Source organism: Danio aesculapii, chromosome 7, assembly GCF_903798145.1.
Source record: "Danio aesculapii chromosome 7, fDanAes4.1, whole genome shotgun sequence".
Lineage (NCBI taxonomy): Eukaryota > Metazoa > Chordata > Actinopteri > Cypriniformes > Danionidae > Danio > Danio aesculapii.
The window spans coordinates 54,045,445-54,067,602 of NC_079441.1; the positions used below are offsets into that span (position 1 = coordinate 54,045,445).

At 34.9% G+C, this 22,158-nt stretch overlaps 1 protein-coding gene across 7 annotated transcripts in view; it reads left to right on the forward strand.

Annotated features, from left to right (window-relative positions):
• Positions 1–22,158, forward strand: part of myo9aa (myosin IXAa) — a 258,992-nt gene that overhangs the window by 217,777 nt on the left and 19,057 nt on the right. For 6 of the 7 annotated variants that reach the window (XM_056462171.1, XM_056462176.1, XM_056462173.1 and 3 more), the window contains 14 exons: positions 2,450–2,757; positions 3,662–5,098; positions 8,189–8,276; positions 8,458–8,655; positions 12,416–12,516; positions 14,275–14,405; positions 14,501–14,712; positions 14,802–14,918; positions 15,422–15,610; positions 18,732–18,779; positions 18,880–18,991; positions 19,279–19,340; positions 19,438–19,630; positions 20,496–20,624. In XM_056462171.1, coding sequence (XP_056318146.1) covers positions 2,450–2,757; positions 3,662–5,098; positions 8,189–8,276; positions 8,458–8,655; positions 12,416–12,516; positions 14,275–14,405; positions 14,501–14,712; positions 14,802–14,918; positions 15,422–15,610; positions 18,732–18,779; positions 18,880–18,991; positions 19,279–19,340; positions 19,438–19,630; positions 20,496–20,624 — 3,325 coding nt within the window. The remainder of the gene's footprint in view (positions 1–2,449; positions 2,758–3,661; positions 5,099–8,188; positions 8,277–8,457; positions 8,656–12,415; positions 12,517–14,274; positions 14,406–14,500; positions 14,713–14,801; positions 14,919–15,421; positions 15,611–18,731; positions 18,780–18,879; positions 18,992–19,278; positions 19,341–19,437; positions 19,631–20,495; positions 20,625–22,158) is intronic. The other variant, XM_056462177.1, reaches the window with a different exon arrangement.

Sequence of the window (22,158 nt, forward strand, 5' to 3'; positions counted from 1 at the left end):
AAATAACAGAACAGAAGGTTATATAGCCAACACAAGAACGCCAATTATCGATACAAGAATAGGAGATAAAAAAAAAGAGAAAAAATATATATTATACAACATACAGTATTTCTCAAAAGTAAAACATGAAATGCAGAAAGAAAAAACATATACTTTCAACAATAATGCAATTTTTAAAAAATGTAAATACAAAAATTAAGAAAATGTCTGAAAAAGGAGAAGAGTCTAGTTCATCATTTAAACCTGGAAACCTGGTCACTTTTGATGTATAAATTCGTACTGGGCAAAAGTGAATTGTGATTAATCGCATCCAGAATAAAAGTGTGTTTTGACATGATTTCTGTTTGTTACTGTCTACATTTATTATGTATATGATACAAATTATAAATTAATTCAAATAACTATGTAACAAAATGGTTTTGTATAGTTTGGTTTCTATGTATGTGTGTGCATCACATAAGATTGTGAGTTTACGATTGTGAATTGCATTATGGCATCTTGATCTCTGCCGACTTTTAATGTTGAAAGTTCAACTCTACAGTTTGTCTAAGTGACTTTCATTGACATTTTAGTAGTTTGAGACAAGATCTTGTTTAAGAAATAATATGCAGTAAAGAGAACCAGGTTTGTAAAAGAACATGTACTAGGAGCTTTTACAAGGTTTTTGTAGCATAATATACAACACCAACCCAGACAATATATCACTTTAAACTATTAAAAACAATTATAAAGGTCACTTTTTCAAGGTTAAAAGTTGTTAGAAGAAAGATCAAAGTCCCATAATGCAATTCAAAAGCATAAATAAGTGAGGAAAAAAAAAACATGAATAACAAAATACGTAAAACTGTCAATTTACAGATGTTTTTTACAGAATTTACATAATAAATATATATAACACACACACACACACATATATTGTGTCAACTTTTATTATGGATGTGATTTACTCATAATTAAGCTTTGCCCAGCAGTAGTATAAATACAAAAACTCTCTAACGTTTTTTTTATATTTTTAACCCATCTTCTCTCCTTGTAGATCTATGCCAACTATTTTCAGTGTATTGGAATTGCCATGACCTTGATCCTTCCTTATCATGTCAATCCATTGCATATTATGGATTACATGTACATATCACATTTTTTTTGTCATTAGTCTCTTAGTCATTTCTACAGAATATAAAGAATCCATACGGACTCTAAATCCACAAGGAGAGGAGACTGGTTAAAATAATAAAACAAAGAAAGACCTTAAATGCTGTGTGTGTGTGTGTGTGTGTTTTATTATTATTTTAAAATACTAACTATATTAAAAAAGGCATTTGAACTTATTCACTTACTTTTGAGTGCCTTTCACTGATGATTTTGGTCACTTTATTTTGACGGTCCATTTGTTGCATTAAAGTTACATTGCATCTACATGCCAACTAATTCTCATTAGATTATAAAAGTAGACTGTTAGGTTAGGGTTAGTGTAAGTTGACATGTACTTGTTAAGTTTCTTAAAGTCAGTTAAATGTCTGTTTAGCAGCAGTCAGCAGTATCAACAGATATTAAGCAGACAGCCTACTGATACTCAAATGGATCATCAAAATAAATTGTTACCATGATTTTCTTTTTATGAATCCATTATCCAAAGAGCACCAACACATTAATTACCACTGAAGTACCTTTTGTTTGATTCTGTGTTGAACTTTTTAAAAAATAGGTATTTCTGAAGATTTAAGTAAATAGTTCACATTATAAATTTATATTTTCTCAAATGTTTTTTTTTTTGCAAAGATTTTATTTAATGATTTAAAAATGATTACGACCTAATTATAAATGAATAAAAACTGCTGAAAGTTCATTCATTCAACAAAAGGTGTGTAATCAGTGTGTTATTTGGGTTAGACGTTTGACATGTAAACAGTGGAAGTACTCGAAATAAAGGATTTAGCTTTGAATAATATTATTTTAATTCTGAAGGTAACACATTTGTTCCATCATCAAAGATTTGCATCCATATTAAAGTATATTTTAAAATGTAAACATTCAGACTGTCATTGCACTTCTGAATTTAATATATATGTATATATATATATATATATATATATATATATATATATATATATATATATATATATATATATATATATATATATATATATATACATATATATATATATATATATATATATATATATATATATATATATATATATATACACATATATATAATAATTTTTTTAAATTATGGTTTATTATGGTTTATTATGGACTCTTTATTATGGTTTTTGGTTAAATTAATAAGTAACTATTTAAGCTGACTCTTTGGTATTTTCTTATGTATTGATGATGTATTAAGTAAAATTACTATTTCATACTTATTTTCTAAAAATCCTATTCTATATGTGTGACCCAAACAGTGAAATAAATATATGTAATTTAATCTGAATGTTTTTTCATGTAGAACTGGTGGAGGAGTTGTCAGTCTTTACAGAGGGAGAGCCAGCTTGAGTATGACATGCGTGTCCAGCAGGGGGCAGTGGTCTGTATCCAGTCAGCCTGGAGGGGCTTTAGAGAGAGGCGTAGACTCCTGCTATGGAGAGAGGCATCTGTGCTGATCCAGAGAAACTGGAGGCTGTATCGGCAGAGACGGGCAGCCCTCCAGATCCAGACTGCATGGAGAAGACATAGGGCCAGAGAGCTCTTCCTCCGCCAGCGGAATGCCACCGTCCGCCTGCAGGCTGTGGGTAGAGGCTATCTGGCAAGACAGAGGTACGCAGTTACCTTTTCTACAGATAGCTGCTCTGGTCACACACATTTCTTAATAATACAACTCTTCAATGCACACAAGTCAACAATCTGATACGTTTCATACGGAGTATGTACTGGTGATCTGCAAACCAAAAATCTGGTTTGTTCAAGGCTGAAACTGCATAAGCATTCTGCACAAAGTTTAGAAAAGTTTCAAAATGCTAGTTTGTTAACTGTTTACTGGTACATATATTTCAATGTTTTACATACTGGCAGAATAATAGGTTTTATTATTGTCTGGCAAGTGAATGTACAACTTTGCTTGCAAACATACAGCATAGCACACTCACTTACGTAAAGCAGTACTATGCAAGTTGAATCTTTGCTATGTGATTGCATTGACTGATTTATTTCATCAATTACCAGAGAGCAGCAATATACTGTACAAGTTAGTTTAGACATGCTTTTGTTTGTATATTATTATTATTATTATTATTATTGGTGATGGTGGTGCTGGTGAGTACTTGTAACAGAGTGGCTGTAGAAAAGTGTCTGGAGAGGAAAAGAGTGTCTTCTACAGGTGGTTTGTCAAGCCCACTCACCTGTGTAAAGCACGGTCAGAATTGCGCAGTGTTGCATAATGTGATTGTTAAAAATATTGTGTCGTATATTCAAGCTACATTATATAGCATATTGCAAGTATTTGGTTGCTTTTGGTGACATCTGAACAGTACTGTGAATTATTACCTCTAATCTGTTAAACGAGACTATAAAACATGAGGATATTATAAACAATAATATGTTTTTTTATAAACTTGCAATATATATTTTGAAAAGTGCTATATAAGTACATGGATTTTTCTTTCCACTTCATTCCTTGTCTTGTATGTGTCTAACCATTTTTTTATTTTCTTGTATTATTAAGATTTCGAGAACTCCAGAAGCAGAAATTAAAAGCCACTCATCTGCAGAATGGAAAGGCTGGTTTGTTAACAGAAGAGGACAAGCTTGGAGACATGGGTTTGGATGCAAACATGTTGGAAGACTCCTTTGAGGAGCAGGACAGGAGCAAACAGGCCTTCAGTGGTGCAGTAGAGGCATCTGGAGCAGGTATTTTGGAAGAGATAGAGCTAGAGATGATGGAGGGCATGGCACCAGCACATCCTTCATCTGAAGTGACAATCCGAGAGAGGCCGCGGACTCTAGAAGATCCCAACCAGAGGACACGAGCCAAGCGGGAGAGCCGGCGGATGCGAGAGCTGGAACAGGCCAATTTTAGCTTGGAGCTTCTTAAGGTGCGGTCCACGGGAGGAACATCTCCCTCGGAAGAAAGGCGCTTGTCAATGGAGCTGGTCAGCGAGACCGCTCACACTCCTCAGGGTACTCCAGACAGCCAGAGCTCTAAAGGCAGCTTTGAGCTACTCAATATAGATGACTATTTCAAAGACAAGGCACCTTGTGCTGAACCAGAGGACCTTGGTTCTCCTTCTTCTGTGCCTGACCAGCACAATGTGGTGCCCTCTGATACTTCCACACCTGATATCTTGTCCAAACCAGATGATCAATCTAAACATCCCAAAATGCAAAACTCGCTTCCAACTTTCTACACTCCTCCATCCGAAAGTAGCTCTCCAATCATTAAGTCTACCACCAATTCAGCCACCCCGTGCCCTGACGGCCTCAACAGGCCATTGAAAGACAAGAAAGAGTCCACTCGGAGACCCATGGTTGTAGTTATTAGTATGCAGAAGGAAACCCTTTTAAATGAAGCAGATGTGAAGCCTCCAGAGGTCAAAGACAGCGCTGCCCAGACCAGTGAGCCGCCCAGCCCAGCACAACCTAGCACTGACAGCCGTTATGTCCTGGAGAAGCTAGAGAAACTCAACGAGGAGAAGGAAGAGAGGCAGAAGCATCAACGGCAACAAAACGAAAAAGAGATGATGGATCAGATCCGTCAGCAGACGCACATCCTAGAAGAACAACGTAGGAATTTAGCCCAAAACGAGAGGGAGAAGTTAGAAAAGCAGAGAGCCGAGACTCTGCGAAGGATCGAGCAAAGTAGACAGGAGAGTTCTGGAGGAAAGACGGACAGACCTGCTCCCATTGCCCAGCCAGAGCCTGACCTCACTTCCCAGACACCAGCTCCAGAAAAGCAAGCTGTTCCTCTGATTTTCAGAGACCGACCAAAGGACACACGCAATGTAGCAGAAGGGTGGGCACCCAAGTTGACTCTGGAATCCAGAGGGGATGAAGCCAGAAGGAAAATAAATAAGAAACCGTCCAATCAGAATGTCAACATCAGCATGTCTGAAAGGCCAGGAAACATCTTTTTTTCTCCAAAGACCAAGATTGCCTACTCAAAGTAAGTGACAAGCTTCAAGCGCCATGGCATCCTTAGGCACTAGGTTTCAGACTAGTTCATTGCAAATCTTATTATTTCATACCTTTATAGCATTCCAAATGACTGTGATTTTATTTCTTTTGAGCAATGGAATGGCAGTAAAATTTCACAAGCTAAAATAAAAAAAGTCTAATTATTCACATTTGTGTAGACAAGGTTCCTATGGGTCATGAGGTTCTGGAATATTATGGAATTTTTTTTAAAAAAAGCATGGAGTTGTTGTGTATATATAATAATATATAGGTACAGTATATACAGCAATGGTATAATGCTGTTTTTATTGTTGTGGTTAGGCTGTTCTTCAGTGCCATTTTATTTTGCTCATTAACTCTCAGCCACTGAAGTCAAATGCAGTCTCCAGACTACCTGTTAACCAAAGCAAACGAGCCAGGATAATATACATTTTGAGAGCTTTGATTTTGAAATGATTACTTGGAAGAATAAGCATTAAAAGCATTTAAATTTTGTAAAACTCCTATTGAGCTATCAAATATGGAAGAGGGAGCACTTCACAGCCAAGCAACAATAAGTACTGTACCTCAGTTTTTTAGGGTAAATTATCCATTGTTGTTCTCAAAGTGGCAATTAAAGTCATGCAAAATGATATTCAATCATAATACTATTTTAATATGATGTTATTATTTTAACATATTTTAATATTATGTTATTTATTATGATAATAATTATTATATTATTAATATATGATAGATATTAGCCCCTTTCACACAGTGATAATTTCCGGAACAACTTTACCGGTAAATTTAGGCACGGACGTTCACACATCCATTCCAAAATACCGGTAAATTCTGACATCATTAACCAGAAATGAGCTCTAAATGGCTGAGCTTGTATTTGTAAACATAGAAAGGGTCGGGCTTTTGTTAAAGGTTTTACTTTTATTTAAAGCTTTAGCATTCTTGCAGGTGCTTATGTCCCAGAGACATCCAAAGGCAGAAGCGTGAACCGCAGCTTAATGTTTACACGTTTGATCACATTACAAATTCTGTGGATGGATAAGTATTGTGACCAACTTCAATGAAAACATATGGAAGAACACTTTTGTATGTCGAGATGTTCATAATATGTGTGTGTGCTGGCGCTCAACGGAGCACTACTTCACGTGCACACGCGTCAAGCAACTGAAGCAGAGCTTGAAGGTAAACAAACAGCGGTTTATTCATTCATTCATTCATTTTCTTTTCGGCTTAGTCCCTTTATTAATCCGGGGTTACCACAGTGGAAGCAACCACCAACTTATCCAGCACATGCTTATTTAGCGGATGCCCTTCAAGCTGCAACCTATCTCTGGGAAACATCCACACACACTTATTCAAACTCACACACTACGGAAAATTCTGCCTACCCAATTCACCTGTACCGCATGTCTTTGGACTGTGGGGGAAACCGAAGCACCCGGAGGAAACCCACGTGAACGCAGAGAGAATATGCAAACTCCACACAGAAATGCCATCTGACCCAGCCGAGGCTCAAACCAGTGACCTTCTTGCTGTGAGGCGACAGCACTACCTACTGTGCCACCAACATCGCTTTATCATAAGCATTTTATCAATAATTTTTTACACAGGTGTCATTAAGAAGGAACATAGAAACGTTATCTGACTAACAAGCAGCTAAATGTGTCTGGAAAAATATTCAAAGGCTTTTATTTTCATAAAAAGATTTTGTCAGACAAATCTAGGAAATCCTAAAGATTCCTGAAATCCTAGAAAATCTGTGATCTTTGATTGTTGGTTTGACATGTTCACTAACAGCCGCTTAGTGCCCATTGCGATCAGATTTTTCCTCAGATGAAGTTCTGGCAGTGTCAGAAGATTTTAGACACTTTACTGCAGTGTGACAACAGCTGCGATGAGCGTCAATCCAAAAACCAATAGGAGTGCTGAATTTGAGGATGCAATCCATGCGACAATTCAAATGACCGCAGGGAAATGTCAAATGTTTTTTTCTTGCTGGTTTTGATATTGAGACACGCCATGTGCAAAATTGCCACTACAGATCGTTTACATTTGCAGTGAGGAATCATTTCAGAACACGGAATAGTGAAAGTGTCACGAGTGGATAACGTCAAACTCCTGGGATGTTTTCTTTCGTGTTTGGCGCGTCTTCATTGTCGTTCAGTCTGATTTTATGACGGCTGAGATCTTACAATGTGACATGGGAGCCATATTCGTCTGACATGCTATAATCGTTCAGGATTATAAAAAATCGATCTGCTGGCCTTAAGCATGAATGAGTTCTTTCCGGCAATTTTCCTTCTGCGTACACACAGCGCAGTATTCCGACAAATTACTGATAATAATACAACTTCTCTTTCAGGAAAATTACCAGAACGAATTTACCGGTATTTTCAAAATTTGCCCGTTATTTTCCCGAAAGCTTTGTATGTGTGAAAGGGGCTAATAATATATTACATCAATACATATAACTTAAGTTATTTAGTTGTTTAGTTGGTAAAAGTCATTGAAGTCAGTTGAAATTTGGCTGCGCATCGATGGATTTGCTCTTCAGTGTTTGGACTTCCGCAGTGAAATTAAACCACACTGAACTGAACTGAACTTCCACTCTGGAAACTGGACTGACACAATTTCAGTTTCTAGAACTTCAGTGTTAAGTTGCTTTGACACAATCTACATTGTAAAAACGCCATAGAAATAAAGATGAATTGAATTGAATTAAAGTGGGAACCCTGTTTAAAGATGTTTGAAGCAATGCTTACACACAATTCACTTTCAAACCAAGCAGGGGTTTTGTATTATTCACTTACTTCACTACTTGGGTAATTGACTAATTTGATAGCAGCGATATATATGAGAATCTCATATATTTTTTGCCATCATGTGACACAAAAAAAAAATCTTATTACCATTTGAAAAATCTCCATAAAACTTGAGGGTGCTAGCTTTAATATGCATAAATATGAATTGGATTTCTGCACAAAAGCTAATTATAAGAGGACGTGTTCGAATTTAAAACCATGACAGCATTTCTTTTTTGAATAACTAACCCTCAACCTTCTTGAACTTGTTTTAGGCTTAATAAGGACTTGTCCAATCAAGAAAAAACACCAGGAGCCCAGAATGAAGTGAGCCTTTTGGGTTATAAATCCACAAAGACTGAGGTGAGCGAAAGAGTAAAACTTTAGTTCATTATCAATCATAAATAGCTTTTCTTTTTTTCCCCTCATAAATAAGTATGTTTGAACTCTTTCTCCTTCATTATGAGGATGTGGTGGGGGTCACCTGAACCTTGATTCACAGGGGGAGCGCCTTCACTTCTTTTATTATCATTTGGTCAATTAGGTTGGCCGACCGGGTCATAAAAAAGCCCGCATGGCACGGACACGTTCAGACTTCCTCACCCGCAGCTCAAGCACCCAGGGAGAGGGGGAGTCAGAGGAGGAGGAGTACGATGAGACCCCTCTGTATGCTGGCACACCCCTCACCAAGCAAGACTCAGAGGAGAGCGCAGTAGAGGCTTGTCACAGTGACTCCGAAATGGTAATTTGACGGTCTGTGCGAGCGGACGCAGACCGAGCAGCAAGATCTCTCTCTCTCTCCAGCTAACTCCTCCAGAAGAGCCTAATAGATCGCCTTACTGACCACCTGAAACGCTTCCGCACTCCCTCTGCAGCTGAAGGATCTAGGCTTTCAACCACAGATGCCGAAATACCTGTTGAAGCTATTCTTATCTGTGATGGCAGACATAGACATACTAATAAAGTGTTCACTGCAAAGAATCATTTACATTTTAATAAGAGCTGTCAATGAATTCAAACAAAACAAATATTTAAAAAAATAGTTATAAATACTGTAATTTTTTTGTAACTCACACTAGCGCAAATTTTATTTATTTATTTAAAGGATTAAAGGCAAATTATGCAATTTCCACCTCTAGAGGGCATGTATTCGTAACAAGCAATGGTGTATATCAGCGGACCGGAAACCTTTTTTCAACAAAGAGCCATTTTGGATTTTTTTGGCAAATGCATTTTTATAAAGAGCCATTGGGGTGGACATCTATATCTATTTATCTATATATATATATATATAACCTCTAAATGCCATCTGAAATTTTCTACTAAAATGAGCATTTTTCTCAGCCTTCTATGTTTATGTTTAAGTATTTTGCTTTAAAGGCAATGAAAAGAACTTATTTGTCACTGTAAAATTAAACTTTCTGAGCCTACACACAAGAGTCGTGTGACTCAAGAGAAACATGCTAAATTTAGAAGAAAATATCAAACAGCATTTAGAGGTTTTTGCATCTAAACTATTCATATATATATATATATATATATATATATATATATATATATATATATATATATATATATATATATATATATATATATAATTTTTTTATGTGAATGCACAGCTCAAAAATAAACAGAAATGAAGCATCACATGTTGAGCATGTCCATGTATGAAGAAAGAGCAATTTATAGATTTTTTTTCTTTTCGCCATCACCACTCATGAATGTTGTTTGAATTTACATGCATGAGTTTACCATAAACATGTAAGTTGACACGGTAGTTCATTGACACGGTATATATATTTTAGAATTATTTATTTTTAATTTTATTTTATATTTTTTATTTTATATTTTTATTTTTTAATTTAAGTGTATATATAAATATTTATTTTATTTATTTTTTCTAATATGTTATTAGATTTAATTATATTAGACTGCACAGAGCAGCATTATAACAGAACTCTAAAATTTATTTAGTATGATTAAGCAGTGCTGCTTCTTCACCACATTATCCTGACCAGCCAGAAGTGGTCGACTGTGGTATAATCAAATTTTTGCTGCTTTTGTGTCACGTCACACTCGTCTCATCATTTTGCTTCAATATCTTTCAGCCTTACTCGGCTTCATATTATTACAATTCCAGTTTTAAATAATTTATCTCATCCATGAACATGATTTCTACAGTCCCATGGGATGTCACAAAGATGACAACTCCCATGATTCCACACTCAGTCATATCGTTATCAAACTACACCTTTGTTTGTTGTGAATTTGCACCATCTAGTGGTGAAAATTACATAAGTTCTGCCTGAATTTCTGAATCATTCAGCCACACAGATCAGGATGGCTTCCATCAGAATATTGCTTTTCTTTCCTGATATAAAAAGGCATTTTGTATAACGTTTAACCCACACAGCTCTCTTCACAATCAGACCATGCTGCCTGACTAGAGATATAACAGCTTCTGAATGCTAGTTATTATAGGTTGCTCCTTTCTGAACAACCGAGACCTTCAACTGCGACATGATTCTGCTTTCCACACTGTCACTTTGGATAAAGAGTACTGCATGCTTTAACATCTAATGATACTCTTCTCTTCTGCAACAATTCACCAAGGCTAAAGCCGCAGACCTGTCTTAGCAACACATTCTTTATTTCTTCTTATTCTGTAGCTCATTTCTTATATTCTGTAGCTATTTTTTCAATAATCACACTTTCCAGTCTTTCCAGTCAGTAGGATTTTGTTATTATTTGGGTCATTGTATAAAACTGGTGCCTCCTCCATATGAAGGAGTAATTAATTTATCTATATGATATATTTATTTGTGCTAGTTTTGAATCAGTGTTCATATTTGTGCAGTTATCCATTTATAAATATTCCATATACAGGAATCTGCAGGATTTTAAAAAGTTTTAAAATGTCTTAAATTTCAATAACAAAATGTTAGGCCTTAAAAAGTCTTAAATTTGCTGAAATATCATTTTGTAGATCTTTATTTTAAATAGTTCTTAATTTAATGTTACTTCCTTACAATAACATTTGTTTTTAATGGTTATTTAAATGATTTAACTGGGCCATTAGAAAAATACCTTGGCGTTTAGCCTTGTGCAAGTCTGAAATTTCATTCATAATGGTCTTAAAAAGCTCTTAAAATGTCTTAAATTTGACTTGAAACCTGTAGAAACCCTGCATATAAGATATACAGTTAAAGTCAAAATTATTAGTTTTTTTTTTTCAGACATTTCCTAAATGAGAGCAAGACCATTTTTCACAATATTTCCTATGCTTTTTCTTCTAGAGAAAACCTTATTTGATTTATTTTGGCTAGAATAAAAGCAGTTCTCAATTTTTTAAAAAACATTTTAAGGTCAAAATTATTAGCTTCCTTATGCAATATTTTTTCAATTGTCTACAGAACAAACCATCGTTTTGCAATAACTTGCCTATTTAACCTAGTTAAGCCTTTAATTGCACTTAAGCTGAATACTAGTATCTTAAAAAATGTCTAGTAAAATATTATGTGCTGTCATCATATCAAGATAAAAGAAATCAGCAATTTGTAATGAGTTATTAAAACTATGTTTAGAAATGAGTAAAAAAAATATTTCTGCTAAACAGAAATTGGGGGAAACATACAGTGGGACTAATAATTCAGAAGGGCTAATAATTCTGACTTGTATGTGTTTTATAGAAAATTAAAATATTTAAATGTTAAATAAATATAAATTAATTAATAAAAATGTATGTATATATATATATATATATATATATATATATATATATATATATATATATATATATATATATATATATATATATATAAACTAATAAATATAAATACATAAATATAAATACATAAATATAAGTACATAAATAAATATAACTGCTACACATAAAGAAACATATACATTTATATAAACAAATAAACAAAAATAAACGTTATTACTTAAATGTTAAACGTTATACTATTCCAATTGTGTTGCATTATCATGGTAGTTTGTTTGGCAAATCTGGACTGAAATTTCTGATAAAAAAAAAAAAGATGTTCCTTGATGGTTCAGAAAACATCTATAATAATACAAAACAAGAAGTTTATTTATTTATAGAACGCAAAAAGTATCAGTTTTGTAGAATGACTCCGCTAACCTCAGTTAAACGGCATTGTTCTTTTTGTTTAAAGCATTAAAATAGATTTCTTTCCCTAGTCATATGCTATCATTAAAGTGCACTTTCATTGTGTGCCGCTGGTTAGTTTTAGTGCATTAGTGTTGTAGAAGAAATTGATTTAACCACTTAGTGCCTTCAGACTATGCTAAGGAGCAACACATGTTCTTGGTCTTTGTGCCCATTGCAAATGTTTCAAAATGTCACTGCCTGCAAGCAAATGATAGCTGAAGTGAAAGGAAGAGGCAAAGTGTCCACTTAATGGCTTACGTTGAGCTACTGAAGAGGTTTTACAGAGCAAACAAACATGCTGATTATTGTATATATTAATATGTTTCAGCTGACCACAACCGCTGAGGAGCAGAAGAACAGATGTAAAACCCTGCCGTCTGGAGAGCTGGGCAAACACGACACCAGGAAGAACTCTCACGGAGATGGAAGGTGCTTGCTTTTTTTAATTTGTTTGTTTTTTGTTTGTTTTAAGCAATCATTTTTTGTCTTCGTTTGTTTACACTCATTTTGGTTCAGAACTTTTTTTTCTGGATAGTTTTGTTGGTCAAAAGTGGATAAGCTTTATTTACAGCTGTTATTGTTATTGTTATGTTTATTTACAGTTTAGTGTTGTCCACTTCCATTTTAATTCCAGTGTAATTTGTTACAGTATAAAAAAAAGTACTAGAATGTTCCAGTTACTTCTCCAAAAGAACTATGTATGTATATATGTATGTATGTATTAATTTTTTTATTTAATGATATATATATATATATATATATATATATATATATATATATATATATATATATATATATATATATATATGTATGTATATGTATATATGTATGTATATGTATATATGTATGTATATGTATATATGTATATATGTATATGTATATGTATATATATGTATATGTATATGTATATATATGTATATGTATATATTTATATATATATGTATATGTATATATTTATATATATATGTATATGTATATATTTATATATATATGTATATGTATATATTTATATATATATGTATATATTTATATATATATATGTATAGACATGGTTCGAGCCTCGGCTGGGTCAGTTGGCGTTTCTGTGTGGAGTTTGCATGTTCTCCCTGCGTTCGCGTGGGTTTCCTCCGGGTGCTCATGTGCTGGATAAGTTGGCGGTCCATTCCGCTGTGGCGACCCCCGATTAATAAAGGGACTAAGCCAAAAAGAGAATGAATGAATATATATATATATATATATATATATATATATATATATATATATATATATATATATATGTGTGTGTGTGTGTGTGTGTGTGTGTGTGTGTGTGTGTGTGTGTGTATATATATATATATGTATATATATATATATATATATATATATATATATATATATATATATATATATACGTGTATGTGTATATATATATATATATATATATGTGTATGTGTGTGTGTGTGTATATATATGTGTATATATATATGTGTGTATATATATATATGTGTATATATATATATATATATATATATATATATATATATATTGATTTATTTATTTATACTTATTTATTTATCAATTTTTATTTATTTATAGTTATATATGTATTTATATATTTTTTCAAATTATTTTTTTTTTATTTATTTATATGTATTAATTAATTTATTTTTTATATATTTATATTTATTTGATTATTTAAATGTATATGTTTTATTTATATTTATCAATTGTTTTTATTTATGCTTATTTATTAATTTTTTATTTATATTTATTTATTTATCCACTTGTGTTCATTTATATTTATGTATTTATATATTATTTTTCTTTTTTTCAATGTATTTATTTTTTTTAAATAATTGATTCATTTATATTTATTAATTCATTTATTTGTTCTTCTTTTTTTAAATGATTATTTTTAAATGAATTTAATTATTTATATTTATTAATTTATTTGTTTAATATATACATATTTTTATTTATATGTTTATTTAAATGTATATGTTTATTTATATTTAGCATTTATATTTATACATTTTTATACCTATATATATATATATATATATATATATATATATATATATATATATATATATATATATATATATATATATATTCTATTGTTTGTTTGTTTGTTTGTTTTTTTATTTTTAAGTGTGTTTAAACAGGAAATAAAACGTTCTTTTCTTGACCACATGATATTGTTTGTAGGGTCCGTGGTAAAATGCGGTTTTGGGTAAAGGCAAAGAATGCAGAGAAGAAGAGTTCTCGAGAACGGCTGTTGTGTGGCAGCGATACTTTAGAAGGAGACTACACTGAAGCGACACTTCTGATGGAAGAGGGTGAGACGAGGGAAAAACTGCTCAGTTAAATGTTTAGCGTATAATCAGATGAACTCGTAAAAACTGTTTTTTATTGCTGTCATATGCTTATTCAGGGGTAGAGCGCCTGTCTCCTCCTCACAGCCCAGACCTGACATTACAGAGGGAGTTTAAGGAGAACAAAGAGCCGTCCCCTAAAGTGAAGCGCAGGCGAAGTGTGAAGATCAGCAGCGTGGCTCTGGAGCCCGTCCAGTGGCAGAACGATGCCCTGCAGATACTCACATGCACCAGTGACTACAAGAGCATGAACGACTTCCTCATGAAGAAGGTGCATGACTTTTCTACTTCAGTTTATTCAAGTTGTATGGATGAATCGATGAGAGAATGCCCTCGTATAACCTTGTTTTGTTCTCACAGATTACCGATTTGGACACAGAAGATGGGAAGAAAGACACAATGGTGGATGTTGTCTTCAAAAAGGCACTAAAGGAGTTCCGCGTGAATATCTTCAACTCGTACTCCACGGCTTTAGCTGTAAGTACTGTGATAAAGCAATATATCTATTTTTACCTCTCGAATTCTTCATACTATCAGCTTTTATTGGAAACTTTAAGGTTGAGTTATTTTATCCTCTTAAAGGAATCCAAAAAAGAAATCACACTCACCATTTACATACCCTCAAGTTTTCCATCTAACACAGAAGTAGATATTTTGAAGAATGTTGAAGCATTAGCTATGTTTTCATCCAATGATGTGAATTCAATTTTAGCACAAAACTGGAATATCTAGAATTTTAGAATGACCAAAACAACATTACAGATATTTTATAATGTGAATAATGAATGAATAATGAAACATAGCTAATGTCTACCATTTTTCAACATCTTTAAAATATATTCTAATGGTTCAAGAAAAGAAAGAAACTCAAACATATAACATGGAAGGGATGGGATGGCATCTGTTACTTGTTGTTTTGTCACATTGTGTCTGGCTTGGGCTCATAATAAGATTAACTGTATTGTTTTTGATCCATGTAGATGGATGACGGGAAGAGCATTCGTTATAAGGATCTCTATGCCCTCTTTGAGCAAATCCTGGAGAAAAACATGCGTCAAGAGCAGAGGGACTGGAGCGAGTCACCGGTGAAAGTTTGGGTCAACACCTTTAAAGTGTTCCTGGATGAATTCATGACCGAACACAAACCTCTGGACAGCAGTCTGGGAAAGGTAACACATTAAAAGTGTCAATGGCACTCTTCACAAACAGCGAACAAAATGGGGTGTGAAGAAAGTGATTGTGTGGAATAGGACGCAAAGTGACAGGTGCAAATCCCATGTTCAGGAAACCAGTTTGAGATCATTTGAGCTTTGTGACAGGGTTGACAGGGTGTTTTGCTGCTGGAGAGTGCTGGTACTAAAGTGTCCAAAGTGGCAAAAAAAACAAACAAAACAAAAAAACCTACTTTACATCATACCACCACTGGAGATGCTAAAGGCATAACGGTGCCTTTTTTTTTTGTCAAGAATCTGGTCAATTACATTCAAATGCACAGCTTGTACATGGAAGAAGTCTGGATCCATAACTAAGGTTAAGGAACTGAAGCACTGTCTAAACACAGATATGATGCTTTAAGGCTGGTTTATACTTCTTTGTCGAGTGATCGGCGTGATCCACAGCATATGCCTTGCACGTAGCGTTTATACTTCTGCATGCTGATTGTGTTGTTCTGCAACAACACTTCAGCTGAATCCTAGCTGGCAGTAGGTTTTTATGTTCAGAGTCTGTGTCGAGTTTCTTTGCGGGTGTTTTGTTTTTTCTGAACGCTACCTTAATGTACGAGTAGCTAAAACTCGCTTAGAGGCCGGAACCGGCGGATGTGCAACAACTTTAATTGTAAGGTTAACACAAAACAAAAGTCTGCATCTGGAGCTCCTTCAATGGACTCCACACTTGTAAACACTCGCTCCAGCAGGTTCAAGCAGTTTTCGGCCCATCTACACTCGTCACAGCTACCAAGCTGACCAATCACAGAGTTTGTGCTATGCAGCGTTGTGACATGTAGTTTCATTTTTTGAGAGGTGTGCGTGAGCGTCAGTGACAACAAGAGGTCTGTGACCGCGCAAAGGCTGCACCAGACCATACGCTTGCGATTGACGCAGAAGTATAAGATCACACTGAATGTGCTTTTTCATTCTTAAAACGCGAGGCGCACCACACTGCCTTTTTTGTTGACAAAAAAATAAAGAATTTCGCTAGGCAATGACTGAATCAGCTGGGGCAAAGAGCTTAGAATGACCAAGTGGCGACACTCAATAGAACGTACCATTGCAACAGAATTCTACGCCCAGCCCAGCAACAGACCCGCTATTCCGCCATTTTGGAGTGAAAGCGATCAGCTGTCTATTGAATCTCATTGCTGTCGCGATGGCAAACAGCTGCTTTGTTTTTTGTTTATTTATTTAAAAAGCGCATTAAAGCTGAGAAACAACCTGAAAGACGACAATACAACACTTACTATCACAATCATCAGCACTTTTAATCGTTTTTTTTACAGACTTACAATAGGCTGTGGTTCTATTGGAATTTTCATTCCAAAATGGCCGCCGCGCCATCTAATTGCTGTTTCCCAAATCGCACTAGAGTGTTGCCTCTTGGTGATTCTATGCTCTTTGGCTGGGGTGCGCGAATGTTGCTGTTGATATTTATACAATTTTTATATGTCATAATATTGTGATATTCAAGATTTGTGAAGTCATGCAGCACCGAATAACTCAAAACAGCAAACACTAGTCTCTCCTCCATCTTCAAAAGTCTCCGTTGTTGTCTTGACAACACAAACACTATTGTCACCTCATCAGAAACCCCGCCTCTGCTTTCATTTGATTGGAGAATGAAACAGACACAACTGACGTAACAAGCTTTTTCCACTCAGAGTTGACTTTTTTCAACTGCGAGCGCACACCGCAAAACAGCAAAAATGCAAGGCGCAGCAAACGGTTAAAACATGCTGTGCGCAGAATGTGTGATCGAGCCTTTTTATGTCGCTAGGCAACAACTGAATCAACTTTGAATTGTGTGCCAGTGTTGCTGTTGATATTTTTATAATTGTACTATTGATTAATCTTGTGATATTAAAGATTTGTAAAGTCATGACGCTCCAGATAACTTTTAACAGCAAACACAAATTGGCTTTTTTCAACTGGCACAGAGCACACAACGGCAAAAATATGAGGTGCACAGGGTACCTAAGCAGCGTGTTAAACGCTTGTGGCCATTAGAAAACCATTCAAAAGATGCGCCTGTCAACTCAAAAAGCACGTTCAGTGTGATCAGTGCGTGGACCCGGTATACTTCAGGTGAAATCAAAGAAAGAACTGAAATGACATTTCAAACTAAATCTGACTGAAATTAAGTTTGTTTTGAGTTGACCAAAGCGAACTTTTGGGGGGAGTATGTTTGAGCTCCTAAACAAAAGCTACATCGGTCTATTGCGTTTGCACAATCAGAGGGTGTGTTCTGGAACTACTTTGTTGATTTCCTCCCTGTTTCGTTTCTCATTCCACGATGGGCAGACAGGAGAACAAAATCTGTGGAGAGATTTTAAAAAGTCTTTTCTGGTGTGAGGGGGTCACACACCAGAAAAGAAGTCAAGCTTGTTGCACCATGTCTTTTTTATGTGTGCGAGTATGTGCATGACCTTTGGTGTCTGTCCATGGCCCTTTTCATGAAGATGGTTGCCAGATTACAGTGTTGGCAGGGATGTTAAAAAACAGAATACTGTCACTCAGCCTTTTCAAAAAATGAATAAAACTTTATTTGAAGTATACCGGGTGCTTTAGAACAGTTATTTCTGGCTACGAGGTAGTAAAAAGTTAGTAAAATGTATGCATTAAACCAGGGTTTTTACACTGAAGCCTCCCCAAGTTTTAAATATTTTGCTAAAAGTTACTGAAAGTTAAAGGCAGACACTTGGTATTTAAAAATAAATTAAAACCATTATACCTGTACCACCGAAGATGCTAATTGTGACCCAACTATCTGAATGTTACAGCAGAAATCAAGACTCCTCAGACCAAACAACTTTTTTCCCAATCTTCTGTGGTCCAGTTTTGGAGAGCTTGTGCAAACTGTAACTGTAACTGTAACTGTAACGGTTTTCTGCTGCTGTAGCTCATCTGGTTAATGGTTTGACATGTTGTCAGTACAGAGATGCTTTTCTGCAGACCTCAATTGTGTTTTTTTAGGGTTATTGTTGCCTTTCAATCAGCTTAAAATGGTCTGATCATTGTCCTCTGGCATCAGCAAGCATTTTTTTTTATAATGATGGTTATTTTTTTCCTCCCTCAGGCACCCAAACCAGACCGCAAGAAGAGAAGGAAAAAAGACACTGACGTAGTAAGTGGAATTACTGTCAGAGGTTTTGTATACTGGATTAGCGTTTAGGTTTTTTTTCTTCTCGAAAATCAACTGACACTGGCGCCTTTGTTTGTTTCAGGTAGAGGAACACAACGGCCACATATTCAAGTCCACTCAGTACAGTATTCCCACCTACTGCGAGTACTGCTCCTCCCTCATCTGGATGATGGACAAGGCGTGTGTCTGCAAACGTGAGTTTCTTGTCTGCAGTCTCCTCATCAAAGTGACCCTGAACTCAATTCGGCATAATCAGATTGTTTACCAACAAGCCCATGGCCTCTCGACTCGGAGAGCAGGACAGAGAACAGTTCGGCTTTGTAGAGCAGGCTGTTTTCCGCCATGTTACAGTGAGATAGGAATGTTGGCTTGAATTGAGTTTATTTTAGGTGGTGGTGCCTTATTTTTTTTGTTGTTAAATCTAAACTGTTTGTTCTGACGTGAAAAATGAGAATGAATGAGATGTCTGTGTCTTGTGTAGTGTGCCGCTATGCGTGTCACAGAAAGTGCTGTCAGAAAATGACCTCCAAATGCAGCAAGAAGGTAAGGAATTTTTCTTTCCGCTAAGTGCTTTCATGTGATTGGGGCTGTAATAAAAGATGCCGTCGATTACAGTATAATGCTCTCTTTCCATGCGCAGTATGACCCAGAACTTTCGTCGAGGCAGTTTGGTGTGGAGTTGTCCCGTCTGACCAACGACGAGCGAACAGTGCCTTTAGTTGTCGAGAAACTCGTCAATTACATTGAAATGCACGGCCTGTACACGGAGGGGATCTACAGGAAGTCTGGATCCGCCAATAAGATTAAGGAACTGAAGCAGGGTCTGGACACAGGTATGACGCATGACAAGACAGATTTCTGGCTACAAGACACTTAACTTATTAAAGGGACACTTCACCTAAAAGAGTTCAAGCTTTACTTTATAGTCAACTGTTTGACTTCCTTTCTCCAGTTGAACATACAATAAGATATTTGACTGGAAAACTGTAACCTAGACTAAAATAATATTTGATTTATCTACAATGGAAGTCAATGGTTACAGGTTTTGTCTTTTTTCAATATTGTTTAACAAAATAAAGAACATTTATAAGGTTTGGAACCACTTACTGTAAGTGTAAATTAATAGAGTAAATGGCGCGTTTCCAAATTTCTATTTTAGGAAACATCTAGCTACTAAAGATTATAATAAGATGATGAATTAAGTTATATTATGAATTAAGTTACAATAAGCTCAACTTGGGTTAAGCTTTCTGAAAGCATCTCTTAATATCATATGCAGCTTTACTTATCGACTAAATCCATCTTGCTTTAAATGGATAGTTCACCCAAAAATAAAATTTCACTATTATTTACTCACCCTCAAGTTGTAAACTTTTCTGAGTTTCTATATTCTGTTCAACACAAAAGAAGATGTTTAAAGCTGAAAACTGATAACCAATGCCATCCCTAGAAGGAAAAACAAATACTTTAAAAGTCTATGGTTAATGGTTTCCAGCTTTCTTCAAAATATCTTAATAAGTACAGTTTTGGTAAAAAAAAAAGTAATGGGTGAACAAATGACAGAATTTTCAGTTTTGGGGTGAACTAACCCTTTAAGGATGTTAAATCATTTTTACTAGAACACTATATTTACATCTTTATACTTACTTCACATTGATGATTCTGCAGCATCTTTTCTCCATTATCTTGTGCCTTCAGATGTAAACGGTGTCAATCTGGACGACTACAACATTAATGTGATCGCCAGCGTTTTCAAGCAGTGGTTACGTGACTTGCCTAATCCTTTGATGACCTTTGAACTATATGAGGAATTCCTGCGGGCCATGGGTAAGCAGATGTGCACTGGTGTGCTCTATCATGCTTTTTGCATTAGCGTTCGTTATAGCAAATACAGTTTTGATGTTTGCAGTTCTTTTCTTCCCCCGTTCATCTGTTTTCTTTTGAAATCAGTGTTATTAGATGATGTGTCATCTGATGGATTAAATAAGGGCTTATCTGTCTTTTCTAGTGGATACTCGGCTATCCCTATATCCCAAATATAAAATTCTAGATTTTTATTGATAAATATTTTTTATAATAGCAAAAAGAAAGATCACCAGAGTTGGGTGTAAGGCGTTCCTCAGTAACTCGTTACTGTATTCTAATTACATTTTTGAGGAATGCAGTAATGGTAACGCATTACATTTTACATTTGTGTCATTTGATTACAGTTACTAAAGTCAAGGTACTGTAATTGCGTTACTTATGTTACAATTATAGTTTTTGGAAGAAAAAAATGCTTCTTTTAAATCATGTTTTCTGCTGCAACGTCAGTTAATAAGCATGCACTTTTAAATTGCTGGAGAACGCAAGTTGAAATGGTTGCTGTCAAGAGTGGCTGCTTCTTCAAGTGGAAACACAGACGTTACTATGATTTCATCAAGCGTAAAATAAAATATCGCTGTGAAATGCAATCTATGTCCAGTCTCTAAAGAATTTCGACTGCTTTTAACTCCACTCGACCAGCAACTTGTTCAAGCACTTGAACAGAAAGCATTCTACAACAATACTCGACGCCAAGGAGGACACAGGTGCGCAGAAACACAGCGATCCAACTTAGCCTAAACAGGCTAAATTGAATTTTTTTGTGCAGGATTGGGAGTGAAGGTGTCTTATGAATGTGAAGAGAAGCATATCTGCTTATGGGGCCGTTCACATATTGCATCTTTTGCGCGTGCTCTCATTTCCCAGACGCACACAGTTGAAAACCGCGAGTCACATGACAAGAACTGACCAATCAGCTTCATACTTTGGAATATACACATTTCAGTAGACTAATTACCTCAGACAAACACAGAACACCCAAACACTTCAGTTCTTTTGCATAGTATGGATGTCAGTGGTTACAGGTATCCAGTTTACTTCTTTTGTGTTAAAAAAGTAAAAGAGTATTGGAAAAGGTGAATGATGAGAGAATTTCAAGTTTTGGGTGAACTCTGAATATTTCAAGCCCCTGTGATCAACCCATTGTAATGTTTTCAGGGAAAACTAAGTTACTGAAAGAGCTGCAGTTTATTTAGTATTTTTATAGGTATATTTTATATGTTTTCAAAGTAACTTCAAAGTAAAGTAATTAGTAATCTGATTACTTTTTACATGAAGTAATTAGTAATGTAATCAGATTACAATTTTCCAGTAGTAATGAGTAATTTGTAATCGATTACTTTTTTAAAGTAACTTACCCAACACTTAAGATGACTAAGGTTGTTTTTTTGATTAAAGCTGCCATCCAGATTTTTTTTTTTTTTTTTTTTTTTGCTGAAAAGCTTCTAAACAAATACAAAAACCAACATTCAAAAACATCATCTTGTAATAATGTTTT